General features: G+C 44.3%; 1 protein-coding gene across 3 annotated transcripts in view; it reads right to left on the bottom strand.

The window, feature by feature from the left end:
• LOC142571729 (RCC1 and BTB domain-containing protein 1-like) overlaps positions 1–14,807 on the bottom strand; it is a 40,605-nt gene extending 25,798 nt beyond the window's left edge. For 2 of the 3 annotated variants that reach the window (XM_075680284.1, XM_075680286.1), the window contains exons 1-5: positions 14,536–14,781; positions 11,560–11,834; positions 5,793–6,031; positions 5,253–5,343; positions 1,139–1,206 (exon numbers count right to left, since the gene is read on the bottom strand). In XM_075680284.1, the coding sequence (XP_075536399.1) occupies positions 1,139–1,206; positions 5,253–5,343; positions 5,793–6,031; positions 11,560–11,806 (645 nt within the window). In that variant the 5' untranslated portion in view covers positions 11,807–11,834; positions 14,536–14,781. The other variant, XM_075680285.1, reaches the window with a different exon arrangement.
• Positions 14,808–20,371: the final 5,564 nt, after the last annotated feature.

The raw sequence follows: 20,371 nt of genomic DNA, 5'->3' as shown, positions 1-20,371 counted from the left end.
TGGCCATGATGAACGGCGTCATACCTAGGTGCTCTTTTCGTCACAAGGCATTTTAGTATACAATATTTAATATGTAGCCTTTTCAGCACTCCTGGGATTCTCGGTTTCAGCATTACAGTAAAACCTCATTAATACATACCCAATTAACTCCGGTTTAAATATTTGCAAAGAATTCCCTGCCTTGTTGTCATTGAGCCTACTGTATTGGCTAACTGTTTAAACCAGTCACTAAACGCATGCCAAATAGTTAGTATGTATATTTACTTCATTTTTCGGTGCATACAAGCATAGAATCAGAGAAACGTTGAGCGCGCAGACCATAGAAAGCGAAATTGTGGTGCAAGAACTTTTCCCAGACTCCAGCAGTACTCATGACGACGACATGGATGATGGCCCTTTCGTGTCTAACGTGGCTAGTGCGTTGACCGCCATGAGGGTGTTCACAGAGAAGTGGGACCTGATCAAGAAACTGGCTAGTGGCCTTGCAGAGTTTGACGATGCCGTTGTCGCTGCAAGGTCACCACAGTGGCAAGTGAATCTAGAGTTTGCTGCCTGCTCATAAATAAAGCTTGTCTGTGTGTGTTTGAGTAAGAACATGTTTTTTTGGCGGGTAAGTCTATGTCGCTCATCTGCCATAGTCAATTACATTGCTTAGTGCGCACCCGATCCACATTCCCTGGCATCTGAATAGGTGCAATTTTTAAGATCAAATGGGCATATTCATATGTGGCTGCCTTCAAATTTGCCACAGGCACAACCACCCACAAGGTTATAAGAAAAGAAACTTTAAAGTTAGCTTTCTCAAACTTGCAATATTCTAGCAATTTCCACCTCACCTAAAAACTCAGCAAAAACACCCTGTTTGTCACAATCATAACCTTGTTATGTAGAAAATCTGCCTAGTCTTAAAAAAGAAAGAAAGAAAGAAAACATCCTGTATATGTCAATGAACATGCTACATTGAGGTAACCAGTGAAACACTGGAAAAGTATAGTGACAACGCTACTAAAGCTTGTTTACCATAAGGAAACTAGTTCCAACATGAGTAGACAAATATGAAAGAATACTACACAGACACTTGTGTCACCAAAGAAATAGTACTGAGAAACTGACTTTATTAGAATTAAACCTCACTTACCTCACCATTCTCCATGACGGCCATGGAAGAAGTTTGGCCACAGGCTACACCGATGCAACGTCTTCCACCTATAGAAAGGGTGCAGAGCCATTACTTGAAACAATGAAAGTGACAGTGGCTGAGCTGGATCGACAGCTAGAAACTGCTGCTGCGATGGCCAGAAATTACAGAACAATTATAAACTATGTTCACTAGCTCAAAATACAGTAGAACCTCATTGATACATTGTTGGGGAGGAAGGGGGAGAAAGAAACACATTAACTGGGAAAACATACAATCCAAAGTCACTAAAAACTTGGCAGACTCGACTGTAGTTGACATCTACATAAGCGAACTATGGCGTGAATTGCTGCAGCACAAGATGCCCATGTGCACCAAGCTGGTAGGGCTTGAATGATGCGAGGCATGCATTGTCATTCTTGTGGCTTCAGCAAGGTTACGTTTGCACTCCTCAAAATCGGCAAGGTTTAGCAGCATGTTCGAGTGGGGCACTTTGGAGGGGAATTTATGGTGGGAAGCAAACTCCTTCCTCCTCCACTGGGACTTGATCTTCTCCATCTCCCAGGATTCATTTTTCTTCTTTTCTCCTTGCCACATTGCCACGTCGGCCACTCATTGGTTAAACACTTTGTTTTGAATTCATGCCTCCTGCCAACTTTGTTGCAGTCGTCTTCAAATGATTTCTTCGGCGCACTTGCGCAACCACTGCAGCGTTTTGTCTTCGCATGGCTGACCCACGCCGATCCCAGCACTCGCGCACTTGACATATCACATCCACCCCCGAATTTCTGTAAATCAGGGCATGCGGCATAAAGCGAAATTTCGAAAACACTCGCCTGCATGCTGCCCCCAAAATAAATTGATGGCAACTCGACTGCAAAGTATACTTGTGCATTACTGGCAAATGTGACTGTTTTTTTGTATTCATAATGCAGAGTAACGTGCACTGTATCTCAACTTGTTTCGAAGCTTATGTTTGTTAATGTGTTAGCAGGAACTGTGCCTGTTGAACCAAAAGAAAACTGTTGGCACGTAAACTGAATGGAGCTGGTGCGCACGTTGTCCACCATAGTGGACATTCTGTATCTTGCGAAATGTTCAACTGGCGCTGGAGCCTCCATGTGCTTTGTGCAGTACCTGTACAGTGCTGCACATTGCAGCGCTGCATAATACAGTGGATTCTCTATAAATGAAACCTCAAGGGACCAGGAAAATTGGTTCTGTTTATCAAGAGTTCCGTTTACTGAGAGACAAATCTGAATACAATTGCATGAATACAAAACCAACAAACCATGAGGATGGTGTTTCGTTTAAGAGGCAGTTCCTTTATACCCTCCTAAGCCTTAGGTACGGTGTTATGTATTATTTATTTAAAAGTGCGGCCAGTGTTTTTATTGAATCAAGCTGAAGTTCGACATTCTACAATCTGTTCTCTTTTCAAAAATTTTTCAGCAATCTTTAGATACCCATCAGCTCCTTTAAGTGATTTTCGTTTATTGAGAATCCACTGTTTTGTGCAGTAATGCATAAGGGCATTTGCACAAGTAGCGCAAGGCTGGTAATCAAGCATTGGTCGAAGGTCGGCCTGAAATCGACTGCATGCTCTTGTGCAAATGAAAACCCCACAAGACAGGATGAATTGCTCATAATAATTTATACATCTGATGTTGAAATGCTTATGTTACAAGCAAGTAACAGTAGGAAAAATGAAATTACAAGTGATATATTAGTTGAACAGGATAATAAAAACACACACCCATGAGCATCTATGGTTGTTTGAGACATTAAAGCAGCCCAGACATCGGACCTGAAAATTATACAATCCAAGAGAAGCTTCTGTGTTTTCACTGTGGACCGTCATTTTAGAAAAGTCAGGCTCATCCAAAAGGCGAAGCATTTATTGCAATAGCAAATTATTAGACAGCTATACGAAGTTAGTCATTCTATAAGCTGCATAAACTGCTGTAAACATTCACTAAATAAATTGTCTCGCATGCACAGGCAAACACAAACGCCTCTCGCTTGATGACCACGGGCGCTCGCTGTCAATACACTGGCGTGGTGAATAGCGGAAGCAGCGGTGAGCGAATTCCTCTTCACGCTGCCTCTCGTTTCTATGCGAACTATTAGCGCGAGAACACAGTGCACATGAAGCCAACAGCTATCTTAGGTACACTAGCCTTCAAACCTAACGCAGATTGTCTCCAAGAGAGATGCATGCAGAAGCTCTCAGCCGACGCAGGTAAAGTAGAAGAGATGTGCACTAACCTCGTTGGCTTGTGTGCCCCTCCTTTCACAAGACTTCACCCGCGAATTACTTAAAGGGACACTAAAGGTTACCAGAAACTCAAGTTAAAGTGGTAGAGCAATGTTCTAGAACGTCTAAGGTGTCAATATAATCGCGAACAGAGCTTTAGTAACCGAGAAATTGAGGTAAATGCATGACACGATTTGAGACCCCCCAGCGACATTCCGGTACTAGCCCGATGACGAAAGGTCTCCTCATAATTTGTGTTACTAATACTCAACTACTCGTATTAAAAATATCATTTCATTCGATTATAAGCCGGAAAAAATGCTACTTGTCTACATCTATTCGATTCTAGGAAAAAATAACATTTTGACGTTACCCTTCAGTAATATGGGTGTTCGAAAGGTTTCGTTTTCGCTCGACTCTGCGCCGCGCACGCTTTGGAGTTTCAGTAGTTTCGTTATCGCGTCGTGCTGTGAGGGTTCTGCTCGCGAAACTTTCATTTGGAACAAGCAGCGAGAATGCCACGTCCATGTGATGTCGTGGGAAGCCCTCGTTGCTTTCCCGCTCCGGAGAGCCGGTGTCGAGGCCGCCGTCGTAGTACGCAACGACGCCGGCAGTGCGAGCCCTCAGAAGCAGGTCGCGCTCGTCAGTGCTCAAATCGCTGAAGTTGAGCCCACCATCGCGAGCCAATCTGTCGGTGTCAGGGTCCATTGCGACGAGCGTCGAAGTTAGCGTCATAGAATGAAGTACCAGCTTATGGGCGTCTTGCGCTGGAGTGTGAGGTATAGTAGCGGCGCCTGGTGGCGGTGCGGGAAACGACATCTGGGTCGTGCCAGCTTGGGTCGTATTGAGCCCTGGCTGTGGCGAAGCACGTTTCTAGGCCGAGTTTTGCGTCGATTCGCACATTTTTATGCCCTGTTGCGAGTGCGAAAAGGCTCGTCGCTTCTCATAGACCACGCCGACCACGCTGCGAGCTCGCTGCAGCCTATAGTTTAACGAAAACGGACTCTCCGTGTGCCGTGGGACGTAACGTGGGACGTAATTCGTTTCTCCTTCCGCTAGCCACCATACTCCCGCTTTCGCTCTGCTGTCGGCTCTGTCTTGGCTCTGTCTCTGGCTGCGCGTTCGCGTTTTGCGCAGAAAAGCCGTAGCGCCGTCTGCGGATGCTGTTCTACTCACCGATGGCGCAACGTCACTATGAGACCATGATGTCAGTTCTCCTCGATCGGAGGGCGGGCGATTTGAACTGCGCTAGAGGTACGCGGACGCTTCAGAACGCATTTTCTCTTAAAATAAGTCTCTCCTTGGCATGAAACAAGCGTTTCGAGGTTTCTGGGATGGTATTTCAACAGTCCACGTTGACTTAATAGTAACCTTTAGTGTCCCTTTAAGTAGCTGTTGGGGTCCGGCATGAGGTGAACATATTGACTCAATATCCTGTCATGGCGATTCGGACTTCCTCTATTAGTCACCGCCCATCAGCATGTTCTATTTATGGCAATTCGGCTGGCTGGATTATTGTATAAAAGGTGCAATAAACGCTCTTTGGTTTGTTCCCACTACTTTGTTGTCGTTGATTTGTCCCAAGAGCATTTACTTCATACTTCACAAGATAAAGTCAAGAGGCTGGAGAAGTGTGGAAACTTTAGGGCCGGATTTCTTTTTTTTGGCTTACTAAGCCTCTCTCCCAGTAAGAGTGGTGTTTCTGGTATTGTAGGAGCATAATTTATTAACACAATCTAACTTATTCTTCTCTTTAGTACCCTTTTAAAGTTTGCTCGCACATTAATGTGCATAGTCGGGAAAGATTTATGCAAGCAAGCAACAGTGCAGCCGAATATTTATGTACGGTCCACTCACCAATCCCCGAGCTCACTTTGCGGGGTGTAGGCTGGTTGGTGGTTGAGCCTGAACCCACCTGGCCACAGTTGTTCTGGCCCCATGCATACACCTGCCAATGTAAGAGCCAAGTGACAGCACCGCAGCAACCTCACCTTTATTGCTATGCAATGACTACATAAATCAAATATTCACTCAAAACAATTAAAGTAAACTAGAATGTGACTAAACAGAAGCATGTGCTCCCACAATGATACGGTGAAAACTTATCGCTTGCACTTGATGAGATCTTTTGCAAAATATAACAAACAACAAACTAAATGACTGAGGAAAACCTCAAAGAACAAATGTGGCCGTACAGCAGCACCCTGATTCATCAGAGCCACATTTGAACACCCAAAGTGCATGTTCAGATATATAAGCACATTACACAAACACACTAGCAAGCACTAGGTTTCTTCAGTGGCTTCAACAAATAGAAACAGACTCAAGCTAACAGTTTGTCAACTTAGACTGAGAACAGGCTAACTTCACATGAGCCACAATACATTCATCACTCACATCACCATTGGTGGTGAGGGCGAGTGAGTGGTGCGAACCGCAGGCCACCTGGGCCACACGATGAGACAAGCCCGCTGAGATGGAGGAAGGCACAAGACCCTGCGTGTTGCAGTTGTTGCCCAGCTGGCAGTAGCCGTTGTGACCCCAGCTGAGCAGGTCTCCACTTTCTGTCACAGCAAGGACATGTGGGCCACTGCCATAGGCTATTGCATGTAGACCCCGTCGACACAAGGCGTCCACTGCACAATGAAGTAATTCATGGGGTTTAAGATTCGAAGGCAACACAAGGGTTTACAAGAAAGGACTATCGATCAATTTTTGACAAACTGGGAATGCAACTGTTACGGCTGGGAACTCAACCTGTGACCTCATGTTCAGCAGCAGAATGCCACAGCCACTGAGTCACGACAGGTATGTTCAATGGCAAGCGCTGCACAATGGTTAACAACAGGAAATGTGCATAGACCTGTCGTTTTTATTTTACATGCTTTTACCTGCAGTCCCATTCCTGTTTTATTCACACTTTTGAGTTTTACAATGAACAGTACTTGTACACAATTGGCCACTTGTGCACCTATTTCACAGTCAGTTGATGTACCAAGGTAATGTTACCGACACATCTCTCTTGTCTGTGAAGACGATATGTGAAATACTTATGGACAAGATTATCTGAAGTTTAGCAACAGAAAACAGCACCACAGCACACTAGAGAATAGCAAGAAGACCAGCACAATCACAAGGTGCACTAACAACTGTCAGTTCTTAGTGCACCTTGCGATCATCTTGGTCTGCTTACTTGTCCCTTGTGTTTTCTACCGCCGCTTGCTGTCATAATCAACCAACTAGCCCAACAATATGCTCTGACCAATTTAATCTCATATTTAGGTTGCCATACAGGACATAATGAAATCTAAAGGGTGAGAAAGAGTCAATAGACAGACAACAAAGGGATCCAGCCCTGGTATACATGCATCAATATATGAACAAACACCACCAGACACTACAGTGCACAACTTTTTCAGCAAGGGCGGATTGCGCCGTCTTTGTGCATGAATTTTCGGTGTAGAAAACCTACCTTGCAGGTTTTGCAACTCATCTATAGAACATTGTAACCACAGAGCTAAAATGGCAAGTTTGCACTGACAAGGAAATTTTGGTTCTCATACAGATCATTGATCAAAAAAACTTTCGGTTACAATAAAGACTTTTCACAGTTGAGATCCCATTTTGTAACCAACTGAGAAGAATAAGATGTGTTCGAACTATCCAAGTCCTGGCGCCTCTCCTGATAACATGGTTGAAATTTCTGTAGAAGGTGTTCCTACAATCGCTCTTGTTAATAACGGCATGGCCGTTTCTGTGATAGCTGCCAAACTGTCCCGTTCACTGTGCAAGGTGACCACGCCGCTTTCTGGACTGTTGCTTCGTACGACAAGGGCACAGCACATTATAACAAGCCAACAAACACTGACACCAAGGACAACATAGGGGAAATTACTTGGGCTGTATAAATGAAATAAAGAAACGATAAATTAGTGGAAATTAAAGTGGATGAAAAAAACAACTCGCCGCAGGTGGGAGCTGAACCCACAACCTTCCCATTTCGCGTGCGATGCTCTACCAATTGAGCTACCGCAGCGGCGTTTCCCCATCCACTTTCTTGGGTATTTATGTGTACTAGTAGAACCCTGGGAGTGTTAGCCAGCGCCACCACCCATAGACCTTGGCGGCAGACGTGGAACGTCGTTTTTTCCGCAGGCATCACGAGAACGTGATCTTTTTGGGTGAAGGCAACTGGTCAATAAACCAACATATGCTACCTGAAGGCATCAACGTTGCCGGATTCGAGACCCTCGTTATGTAATAAATGAGAAGAAAGGGGGTTAACCGAGGGGCCCAATTTTTATTAGTCATATTATAACAAGCCAACAAACACTGACACCAAGGACAACATAGGGGAAATTACTTGTGCTGTATAAATGAAATAAAGAAACGATAAATTAGTGGAAATTAAAGTGGATGAAAAAACAACTCGCCGCAGGTGGGAGCTGAACCCACAACCTTCCCATTTCGCGTGCGATGCTCTACCAATTGAGCTACCGCGGCGGCGTTTCCCCATCCACTTTCTTGGGTATTTATGTGTACTAGTAGAACCCTGGGAGTGTTAGCCAGCGCCACCACCCATAGACCTTGGCGGCAGACGTGGAACGTCGTTTTTTCCGCAGGCGTCACGAGAACGTGATCTTTTTGGGTGAAGGCAACTGGTCAATAAACCCACATATGCTACCTGAAGGCATCAACGTTGCCGGATTCGAGACCCTCGTTATGTAATAAATGAGAAGAAAGGGGGTTAACCGAGGGGCCCGATTTTTATTAGTCATATTATAACAAGCCAACAAACACTGACACCAAGGACAACATAGGGGAAATTACTTGTGCTGTATAAATGAAATAAAGAAACGATAAATTAGTGGAAATTAAAGTGGATGAAAAAACAACTTGCCGCAGGTGGGAGCTGAACCCACAACCTTCGCATTTCGCGTGCGATGCTCTACCAATTGAGCTACCGCGGCGGCGTTTCCCCATCCACTTTCTTGGGTATTTATGTGTACTAGTAGAACCCTGGGAGTGTTAGCCAGCGCCATCGTGTTTAAAATGTCGCCTATCAGGGGTTCACACTCAGATTTCATATGTAGAGCCTTCAGGGTGCTTAAAGAAACAGTGTATATGACTGCATTTTTGCGTTTATCAGTGATGATCTTTTTAACAACAACCCATATAGCGTAAACTTCAGCCGTGAAAACAAAGGCATGCTGTGGCAATCTGATACTTTTCCCAAATTTTCCGTTGTAGCCCTCACACCCATGTGTTCTTTTGCTTTAGAGTCATCAGTGTACTATTCCAAATCCAGAACATTCCAAATCCGCCTAGGCACTGTGCTCTCATGCACATTTATCCAGGAAAACGGCGTGCCACAAGGTTACGTATTTAGCACAACACTTTTTATAGTAAAAATAAACTCTCTTAACAAAGCCATTCCCCCCTCTGTTATGCGCTCCATATACGTCGATGATCTGCGAATAGCATGCCACGCCTCAAACTTACGAACATGTGAACGGCAGCTCCAGATAACAATAAATAAACTAATGGAGTGGGCTGAGAAAAATGGCTCCCCCTTCTCTACTAAAAGAACTGCTACAGTGCTATTCTCGCAAAAACGAGGATTGTACTTAGACCCGGCTATAAAATTGAATGATGTCGTGCTGCCGGTAAAACAAGACTATAAATTCTTAAGAGTAATCTTTGACAAAAAACTACACTTCCTAGCCCAGATTAAAATATTAAAGATTAAGGCAAATAAAGCATTGAATATCCTCAAAGTTTTATCTCATAAGCACTGGGGTTCTGACCGAACATGTCTTTTATGTCTTTTACGTACGTATTTACCGGTCTCTTTCACGTCGCCCTTTAAGGCCGCCCCACATTCAGCGTTTCTACCGGCGTTTTTTGGCGTTGCGTCTCCCGGCGTGGTCGCATGAACGGCGCCAGAGAGGGCGTCCAGCCACACGAGCGGCACGCGGACCAGCGCCAGCGCAGCGTCGCACAATGTGACCAGATTTATTTTACCAGATACCTCCTAAGCTAATTGTGTAATATCAATGAAAAGAGCTGTCATAAGTATTCTTCAATTCAATACTTATGCCTTTTGCATAGTTTTACGCTAAATAAAATATTCAGGGCTGTGTAGAAAAATTACACAAGGCTAAGCTTCAGAAAACCGGCAGCAATATCGGCGTGAACATCACGAGCGGTCGGCGCGTCGGCGTGCGAAGCTGAGCATCGAGGGTTCTTTATTCTATGATAGAGGGGGAAGTAGGTGCTTTTTATTGCTAGACGCCATACGCCACATCATGGAAAGAAGGCAGCAGCTTTTGCTGCTAAAAAAGAAGCTCCTGCTTCTCATTTGGTACACCCGGCAGGACGATGGCGGCGACTTCAATCCACAAAACGTTTTTTTTAACACGATTCTTGTGTTCCTTGTGTTTGGTCTGCCACAATATCGGCCTTGCTTCTACAATGGCTATAAGAAGCTCGTTATCGATGTTCGCCGGTAGCATGATTGAAGCAACCAAACAAACAGCAATGGCGGCGCGAACTGCGAATCTGCGGAAGTTTCTTGCAAGAGTTGCCAGCAGCGCGGCCACGCCCTGCCACGCGCTGATTGGTCGGCGCTGTCGAGCCGCTTCAGACGGCGGCGGCGAGATCTGGTGTCCCTTGAGCACGACGTTTTGGCTTGGCGCCAGCCTCAGCGTCGACGCCGAGCGACGCCGGGTGACAAAACGCCAGAAAACGCCGGGAAAACGCTGAATGTGGGGCGGCCTTTAGACTACAGCTCCGTGGTTTACGGCTCAGCCAGACAGTCCTACATCCAACAACTTGATCCAGTACATAACCTTGGACTGCGACGGGCAAGTGGTGCCTACAGAACATCACCTATTCAGTTTTATATGTTGAGTGTAATGAACCCTCCTTACAGCAGCGCAGAGCATTACTCACTTTTTCTTACGTACTCAGAATTCAGTCATCACTGCAACACATATGCTACATCCTCACACAATGCAACTCATGCTTACACTATACAAATAAACCGAACATGATTAGGCCACTTCTCCTGCGGTATGAGCAATATTGTCGGGATTATGACATTCCTGATTAAGTCCTCCAGATGGCCAAAAAACCACAACAGTTGCCCCCATGGTACGATTTCACACAGTTATGCGACTGGACGTTAACACATGTGAAGAGACAACCCACACAAACACATTATACAAGAATTCCGTGCTCTTCAGGACAAATATAAAAAAAAAAAAAAACATCATGGCAGACCAATCGGAATTATCTGTACCGCAGCCCAATAGAGCATATAGAGTTTCGCTTGCAGACCCCCTTTTCGCAATGTCCCCCTCCCCGTTAGCCCTACGCCAACTTCCTAGGGATATATCACAGAGCCTTTATCTCAGGTTTTTCCATTGTTCGCCCCGTGACAGCAAGCTCATCCTACCAGTACGTCGAACACCCCGCACAGGCCATCCAAACAGCGTCATCCCGCATTGTTCCCGAACAACTACATTTCAGCAATCATTTTTTGTCCATACAGCTCGCGACTGGAATGACCTTCCCTGCGACTTAGCACTAATCCCTGATCCAGCCCATTTCAGGACTGCCATCGAGGAAGCCATGTCATCATCATGATTCTCATGTAACATTCATTGTTAACCGCCGTTCTTGCGCCCACCCCTCATGTAATGTCCCGCCAGGGACCCTTGAGGTTCAAATAAATAAATAATTTTCAATGCCACATTTTCGTGTTTTCTCAAGGACTTATCCGCAGCAACCACTTCGATTCACCTGGACTCAAACTCAGATCTACATCCACTTAGACTTACTGGGACTCGGATATGTATGGCTCTGGAGCTGAGTGATTCTGAGCTATCATGAATGAGTTTGCTAAACTGTGCGGTTAGCACATCAACAGCACTTTACTTTCCAAAACCATGTACTGTGGCAAAAATAAAAAAATCTGTATTAGCCGAGAAGATAGTGCTATAGTCTGATGCAGCCAGCAACAAAGTCTCAATATCACCATTGAGGAAAAATTGACTTTTTCCAGTGATGGCAACTGTCAGCACAAAGTGCTACACGACAAGCACATCAATGCACCATCTCAAAGCAAACACTTACATTTAACACTGACTATAACATGCACCTTTTCGGGGCTCAAGGCTCCCATGTGTGTCTCCAAGTCCTAGGCAGCCACTTGAGTTGGAGCCGAGTGCATAGACATCATCGTCCTGAGTGACCATCAAGGCCTCGTTGCCTGAGCTGCCAAATACACAAGCCAGACGCAGCTTCGACACAAATGTCTTGTCAAGGTTGCTGAAGATGAGCCATTTGTCCAGATCCGTAGAGGTGCCTAGATCCAAGACAGGCAGGGAAGCCAGTCGCTCTGCCATGCCCACTACTTCCTCCTCCTGCTCTTCTCTGCAATGAAGATTAATTAGGGTTGTGTCAAAACCATAAAGTAGGACAATGGTTGTGTCTACATAAGTGAAACAGTAAAATGCTGTGCCAGTTTCATAGCATCTCGCATCACCATTATAGTGTATTGCACTCGTGTGGAAAGAGAATGCACATGTGCATTACATTATTTCACCAAATGGGACTTATTTAAAAGGGAATAATCAACTTAAGCTCAATTCATAGAGGTGGTTGGAAAGTAATGATGACAAGATGCACAGCAAAGATGGGTGGTGCGTTTTCTCAACTTCTCACCACCAAGAAGCACTTGATTGAAGAAAGCAAGCTTGTGCATAAAATAGAAATTAAATTCTTACATCAGTGCACAATAATGTGCTACAGGTTACATTAAAATCCTGGCACATTCATTAAGGTAATCTGATGACAAACAATCTCTGAGTATACAGTATCCTGCAGTGACTGAAAATATTTGGTCTCAAAAATTTATCAGAGAAAGTCATTTCTACTTCCAGAATTAATTTGGTTCTGTGTGACAGCACAGCTGTTTGCACAGAATAAGTGCATAGGTGATAGTTGCTATGACATTAACGAACAGGGACAAAAGCTAATGGCATCTTCAATTGGAAATTCTAAGCACTGAGAGTGAAGTAGCGCTACACAGGTCGTGTTTTAAGCCAGTACTAAGCATTATCATGGGTCCAGGTTGGCTCCAATATGTGTAATGAAGCCTAATACAGCACTGTAGTGCTCCAATGTGTCCCACATGCAGTGTTCATAAGGACTAACTTGCATAACAGTATTTACAAGCATTGCACGGCATCAGGAACAGACTTGATAAGTACACCGTGATATGGGTTATGGCAGCTATTCCCCTTGTGCAGTTGTTCAGGGCTCTCTAGCAGTATGCAACACCTTTTCTCTGGAGCCTGAGAAAGTTTTAAACGAGCATGCCTCATCGGTCAGCCACAGTGCAATCAGAGAGATATGTGTGACACACCAGTAGGTTAAGATTTGCAGAAATCGAGACCTCAAGAAGTACAGCCGCAGTGCATGTGTTAATAGTTCTTCAAACCTCTACCACAACACACGCCTTTAACTGTACGATTTTGTCAGGTCTAGGGTGAGTGCATTGCTTCTGCTTTGTGCCCGACAAAGGCACTTTTGACTTTTAAATGCTAGATTAATTTATTACATTTATGTATCACATTTATTGGACTCTCTCTCATTCATAAAAATTAGACCACCTGGGGTTCTTTAACATGCACCTAAATCTAAGCACACAAGCATTAGCTTTTTAAATTTCGCCCCAAATGAAATGCAGCTGCTGCCGCTGCGATCAAATCAACAACATTAATGTGTTCAGCACGGCAATGCTATAGCCACTGAACTACCACAGTGGGTCACTTGAATGCTGTTCTAGATTAATCTGTGGTGCTACTAGAGTCCAATATGCCATAAGCTTCAAACTTTTTCATATCTCTCTGCCTTGCTCCAAACATGATCACAGAATTTATGGAATCCAGACAAACAAAAATAAAGTTGAGGTGCAGTAAAGTGTATACTAGACAGATAGAAGATGGTGAAAATGAAAGTAGTAGCCAAGGGAGATGAAAACCCTGATATGGAAATGATGCAGTCCCTCTGCCTGATTACAGTTTATTCAATCAGCTTGTTATGAAGTGTAAAGGTAAAAAGAACTCAAGCAGAACTCACTTTCTTGCTTAATGCACAAAAATTGTTTATGCTGTTACTCAGTGCCCATATCAAACACAAAGCTACACTTCAGAGAACAGTCAATACCCATGGCAGGATAAAAACGGGCATTTTATGCAGGAGCCAAAAAGAACCTTGTAGGTTATGCAAAGAAAATTTAACTCGCACCTCAAAAACAGAAAAAGGAAGCCGAGTAGAATACAGATCAGTTTTCTTGAAAGGCATCAAGGGGCAAAATTATCTCCGCTAATGCTGGCGTGCGAGGTACCTCGTGCTTCGCCCGAGGAACAGAAATCTTTCAAGGAACCAACAAACTAAGGCCAGCCGTAATTAAGCGCGCGGGATGGTTGCCGACATGTGGGCTACTACGTCAGCGCTCATAAATTATGAGTAATGCTGCGCACTTACTGTGACTTTGGCAAGTTAGCTACGGTGTGTCTAAGCTTCTGTATAGAACTTCTAAACGAGACTGAAACGCTACCTCGCGTTCTCAACACTTCACCTGGGAGTGAAGAGCGCACAAGTAGAGAATGATTAAACACTGGATTAGGTCAGCCAGCGTGTAAAACTACTCAAGCGCCAGCTGAAAGATAAGGCTAGGTCAGCCTTTTATATAACATTTTGCCTTTTTCATTGTCTTTGTTACGTACAAGTAAAGGTGCAACCGGTAAAGATGCAACGTGAGCATAAGAAAGAACGAGACGTTGACAGCTGACGCATGATACTAAAACACGTTGCGACCCTATGCTGGAGTAGGTGAGGAGCTGATAAGCAGCAGTCCAAGGCAAATCAACGCAAAAAAAGGCACGTTTTACTTTTAAGCAGCAAAACTTTATAATAGTTCATCGCGGTGCCGTCAAACGCTACAGAGTACACAAAGCAAACGCTCCTTCAATTTGCAACGACATGCACAGGTGTTGAGAATCGCAGTGCGTCGTGTTCTTGCATAAAATTTCGCTTATAACTGTGCGTAAGACAACCACACACCCACCTGTCAACAGCCGACGTGATTGCCGCTTTTGTCGCCAAGGCCCTGTCTCCAACAAACGCGCACTGCGCCTTCAAAAATGCGCCACTACTCGTGAGCACGCGAATATTACGAGCCTAAAGACGCCAAAGAAAAGTATCCGTTAGGGTGAACTACAATTGTGAATCATAATTTATCCAAATTAAAGTTTACTCATAGAATAAAGAACGTTTACTCTCATGCGCTTTCCTTTCAATACGAGTGATTTTGACTCACCGAATGCGCGACTGGTGCGCGTATGCGGCAGCGCGCGGCGGATACGGTGGCGACGCCCTTCGGAAGCTCCGGACAACTATGGTAGGCACTTGTTGTCAGATGTGAGGTGTAATGTAGTGAAAAACTCTATGCCAATAACGAACGGCATGCGCGTTATCAGGAGCATGACAGCATTCCCGACAGGAAAGTAGCGAGCGCGGCGTTTTCCAGAAAGGAAACGCAGGCAAGGCAGATGACGATTATCGTTGTGCTTCAAAAATTGCCTAAAACAATAATTTATATAGCTTACAACAAACTATGAACATTCATAATCGATTCCGTGTGCTCTACGTTACTGTGCAAGTTGCTGTTAATTAGCTAGCTGATTAGGCCCTAAACAAAGAACACTGTATTTTAGATATTCAAAATATCTATTACGTAAAAAAAATTCATTTTTGAGATCAGCTAGTGAAAATACATTAACTGTGTAAATTTTATTAAAACTGTATAAAAAATGAAAAAGTTTTTGGAAGTGCCTTTGGAAGTAGACAAAGATGGAGACAGAGCAACACACACACAAACAAGTGCTGAAAAACTGCCTTTTATCCAAAGTATGCTATATATGGCTGGGCAGAGAGCCCATTTCTCCTTCCAAAGGTCAGCTGCACAGAGACCTGTAGCCATCAAAACTGTTATCTGTAGAGACAGTCACTGGTATTCCTGTAGTTGCCTTTCATTTTGGACAGGATTAACGACCCCCAGCACGATGACATGCAACCAGTCCTAACAAACATAGAGTTGCTAACAAATACACACTTGTCTCCAGCATTCTGACTGTACTGTAGTACCTTAGCTATTCTTCTAGCATGTCTCTAGGATGACAATACAGCACCAAAAAGTGCTTGCACTTCTATGGCATGATCCCCCTCTTCAGGCAGTACAACAGGACTCTTGAACTTACACAACACCCTCATTTGTGTTTCTCTGCCTCCATAATTGTCTGCTACACTGTAAAGTGTTTATGTTAACTTGGCTGTACTCATTTTGCATATCTGGTTTCCTTATAAACATGCAGCTTGTCTGTACATCTCTAATCAGGGTCCCCATCATTTTCTGCAACACGGTAATTAAATAAGCCACCCTAAAAGCAGTGCCTAAATGAAAAAGAGTCAAGCAAGAAATTGCAGTGAACAATTGCATTGTAAAACTTTGCTTAGCAACAAAATGCACAATGTTTCAAATGTACAATGCAGTCATGCTTTGTAACATGGTAAAAATACTACATATATTACCTGCTGGGTTTCAGTACTAATTTCTTGCTCCGCTGAAGCGGCAGTTTGCAGATCACAGCAACTACTGTCACTGTGCAGTTCCTTAGGTTGTATATTTAAATGTACTTCACAGGCTGCAGCTCTGAACCTTCTAGTGATCTAGAAACTTGCAATGCTCTTGAAATATCTGACCAATACACAATATATAAACAAGAACATTGCATAAGAGTCGCTAATCTCCAACGAGAATGTCAGCAAAAATTGTCTGCTTGACATCCTGCAAAGAACTGCCACTATTCTGGGTGCATGGACTGCAAGAAATCTTTTTGTTTACAAATGCTATTGATATTGCTGAGAGAGTCAAATTTTTGTGCATTTCTACTGAAAAATCTTGCCCACCTTTCAATTTACTTTGAATTGCTTATTTTTGCTGGCCAAAGGATCATCGATACACTTTCTCTACATGCATACCGCACTCTATTTTTTACCTGGATACCTTTGTTCACCGTATGAAGATATGGTAAAAAGATGCTAACTATAAAGCTGCAATAAGCAGAACAACTAGGACTGTTCTCAGCGGTTATCTATTTTTGTTCTGCGTTTTTAATTACAAACCAAATTACCAAATCATTGAATGCTTCTTTGCCCTACCTTTATTTCCACTTGCATTATGTGGGATGAGTTTAGAATTTTAAATGAGAGTGCTCGAAGAATGACCTTACCCTTTTTCATGCCAACTACTTGATCAAAAAACCGTCAAAATTTCTCAAACTTTCTTGTGACTGGTACATTATGAACAGCTTTCATTATTGGGATATCAGCAGTTGGTTGATTTTTTTTTTGTGTGTGTATTACTGTCCATTATTCCTTTACGCTCTTGAGTTACTGATAGGCAAGGCCACAGAAACTATCTATATGAAGCACAATATTCCTTGGAACAAAAGTAGTCTTTTTTTTTTTTTCTAGCCTCCATGCAATGCTTTATCGCTGGCGTGGCATGAAAAGGAAATCGCCGAGGCGCCGGTGGCAAAGCATTTTTGTTGAGCCGCGTCTATGCAAGAGAAGTCACCAGGCACTCTAGCCCCCCCCAACCTTCATATTCAGAAATGTGTCTTAACTAGAAGTCACTTCACTTGGTCCAGTCCAGCACAATATAATGCCTAATGGGAATGCGCCGCAGGAAATGCAATGAGCATCTTAGGCACGATCACGTCAGCTGTTATATTGCGCTAGACATGACCAAGTCAAGTTGTGGCTACAAGCTAAGGCGTATTTCTGAATACAGGATTAAATCGTGCTTGTAAATGTTAGTGATAAGTTGAAGCTCTGAAAACAATTTGCTGCAACTTTCTATGTCTAAGTGTTTACTTTAGGTACAAAAACATCCAAAAACACCACGATTCCACCATTAAAAAGGCATACGGCATAGCTGCAGCTGTCCAACTCTGAGCAACTAGTTTTAAAACCTAGGCTAGCCAGATTCCACTGCACTTCTGCCAACTGCGTCCTGAAAAAATGTTTTTTGGGAAGGTAGTAACACTGAACAGCACAGAATTCACACCAAAATGATAAAACGACTGTCACTCATCTGTGGCACTCAATAGATGAAAGGGATTGATTGATTGATTGATTGATTGATTGATTGATTGATTGATTGATTGATTGACTGAATGACTGAAAACATCTTTATTTGCAGGATATTCGTAGAACTTGTGGGTGGGCCGCCTAGTCCGGTAGCCCACTGGTTACTGCTACTGCGCTGGCCCTCCCCACCAGCCAGTGCTGACGGTCAGGATCATCGCTGAGCAGAATAGCCTCCCACTGCTCTTTTGAGGGATTGGAATGGGGTCAACTATGGGATTAAATTGGCAAGCCCACACCATGTGGTAGAGGTTAGCTACCTCTCCACAGTGTGGGCATTGCGGGGAGTATAGTGTAGGGTACCACTGGTGTAACTTAGCTGGCGTTGGGTATGTATTAGTTTGTAGCGTCCTAAGGGTGTTCTCTTCCAACTTATTGAGGGATATATGTGGTGTTGGGTACTCCTTCCTGGCTGTTCTGTATGGTGCGAGGTTGTCAGCATACACTGCTAAAGCAGTTAGGTCGCAGCACCCTTAACGGTCATCAGGGGGAGACGCCCGGTATAGAAGAGCTCGGGCATGCCTGTGAGCGGCTTCGTTTTCTCCTGGTAGTTCCAGGTGACCGGAAAACCAGATGACTGAGGCTTGGCTGGGTGGATGCTTAGTCAGCAATGACAACCCTGACCTGTGAATTAATCCATTATTGAAGTTGCGACAGGCGTTCTGGGAGTCAGTGAGCACATCGGCGTTGGGGTTAGATGCTATAGCTAATGCAATAGCTGCTTCCTCTGCGTGAGTGGGGTTGGATGTTTTCATCGAGGCGCAATTCACCATCGATCCTGAAGGCGTTGAGACCACAATAGTCATCACTCCATTCTTTGGCCCTGCGGCGTCCCCATAGAGGGTGTTAGGTTGCTCGTCCCATTTCTTCTGCAGGGCTTCCCCTCTTGCTTTTCTCCTTTCGATGTTATATGTGGGATGCATGTTCTGCGGAATGGGGTACACATTGATGCGTCTCCTCACATCACGTGGTACCTCTTCCCTTTGGTCTATCATATAGGGCAGATTAATATGGATCTTTTCGAGCAGATCTCTACCTGGTTTTGTGAGTGCGAGCCTATTGAGTGGTGAGAGGCATTGTGCTTCCCACATCTCTTTGAGGGTATTATGTACTCCTAGAGCCATGAGCTTTGCCGTTGGCGTGGAGTTTGGTAGCCCCAGTGCTGTCTTGTAGGCCTTCCGGATCAGTGTCTCCAACTTTTCAATTTCAGACTTGGAGAGGTTAAGGAATGCCGTCCCGTACATTATCCGAGAAATCACGAAAGCCTGCACTAAGCGGATGGCGTCCCTTTCCTTCATGCCATGGTGCTTATTTCTGATACGCTGTATCATCCGGAGGATTTGCTCGGTGGATGCTGTAAGCTTCTTCATAGTGGTGGTGTTCTGTCGCCCCTGCGGGATATACAGCCCTAGGATCTTGATCTCTGTGGGTTTCGGTACTGAGTGGTTGTCTATATACACCGTGATGTTCTGCGCCAGGGGTGTCCTCGGGTTCTTCAGGATGAGCAACTCGGACTTTTCCCGCGCACATTGGAGGCCTCTTTCCCTGGCGTACTGGTCCACCGTGTCCGCTGCTGCTTGAAGACGCTCCTCGACCTTGGCGTCACTCCCCGAGTTGCACCAGACAGTGATATCATCCGCATACAATGTGTGTTTGACACCCGGGATTTCGGAGAGAAGGCCTGGGAGATCTTTCATAGCCAAATTGAACAAAAGGGGTGACAGTACCGCCCCTCGCAGGGTTCCTCTCGGGCCTACAGTGATGGGACCTGATTTTATTCCACCGAAGTTTATAGTGGCTTGCCTTGCTGATAGGAAGTTTTTGACATAGTTGTAGGTTCTGGCGCCACAGTTGGTGTCAGCGAGGCTTTGCAGAATATTTTTATGCAGAACGTTATCAAACGCTCCTTTCAAATCAAGTACCAGGATGGCCCTTGTCTGTGACTTGGTAGGTGTCTCAAGAAGGTCCTTGTACAGATACAAGAGGGCGTCCTGGGTCGATAGGTGAGGGCGAAAGCCGAATTGAGTGTTATGTAGGAGGTTGTTCTCTTCTAAGTATCTACTGAGTCTCGTGTTGATGACCCTCTCTATGAGCTCGCCCAAACACGAGGTCAGTGATATCGGCCTTAGATCAAAGGGAACACCTGGAGAAGTGAGACTCATCCTTGGCAAGGAAAGGGTTACTAATCGAATATGAATGTTCATATAAAACTGGCTTTGAATATAAAATGAATGCTGAACAGTTTCTTTAGTTCTTAGACAAGAGTGCAATGAGCAAAGGACATACAATAAGGTAAACAGAACTGAATAAGTGTCCAATGTATCATCAACACATGCCAATTTGACTATGAGAGATACCTGGTGATAAACTGCACAATTTCTGAATGAGAACAATGAGAAAGAGGAGAAACCTGATACTGCAAAATTAACAATGATAACACACTGCTTGCTGGATACAGAGGGCCTGATTAGGGCTGTGTGGTGCAACATCTGAGTGTGTATATAAGTGTGTGATGAGCTCAATCATGCTTGTGTTCAGGATAATTCGTTAAAAACGTAGTGAAAGATACAACCACATAAAAGTACATTTTTGCCAACCAACAAATCCACTAACAAATTTTGATCTGGTGCCAATTCTGTGTGAGCAAGAAGACTTCCATGGCCAACCCAATAACACAAAAACAAACACTCCCA

Source organism: Dermacentor variabilis, chromosome 2 (genome assembly GCF_050947875.1).
Source record: "Dermacentor variabilis isolate Ectoservices chromosome 2, ASM5094787v1, whole genome shotgun sequence".
Lineage (NCBI taxonomy): Eukaryota > Metazoa > Arthropoda > Arachnida > Ixodida > Ixodidae > Dermacentor > Dermacentor variabilis.
The sequence above is the reverse complement of the archived record's forward strand: the minus strand, read 5'-3'. Positions and strand labels throughout refer to the sequence as shown.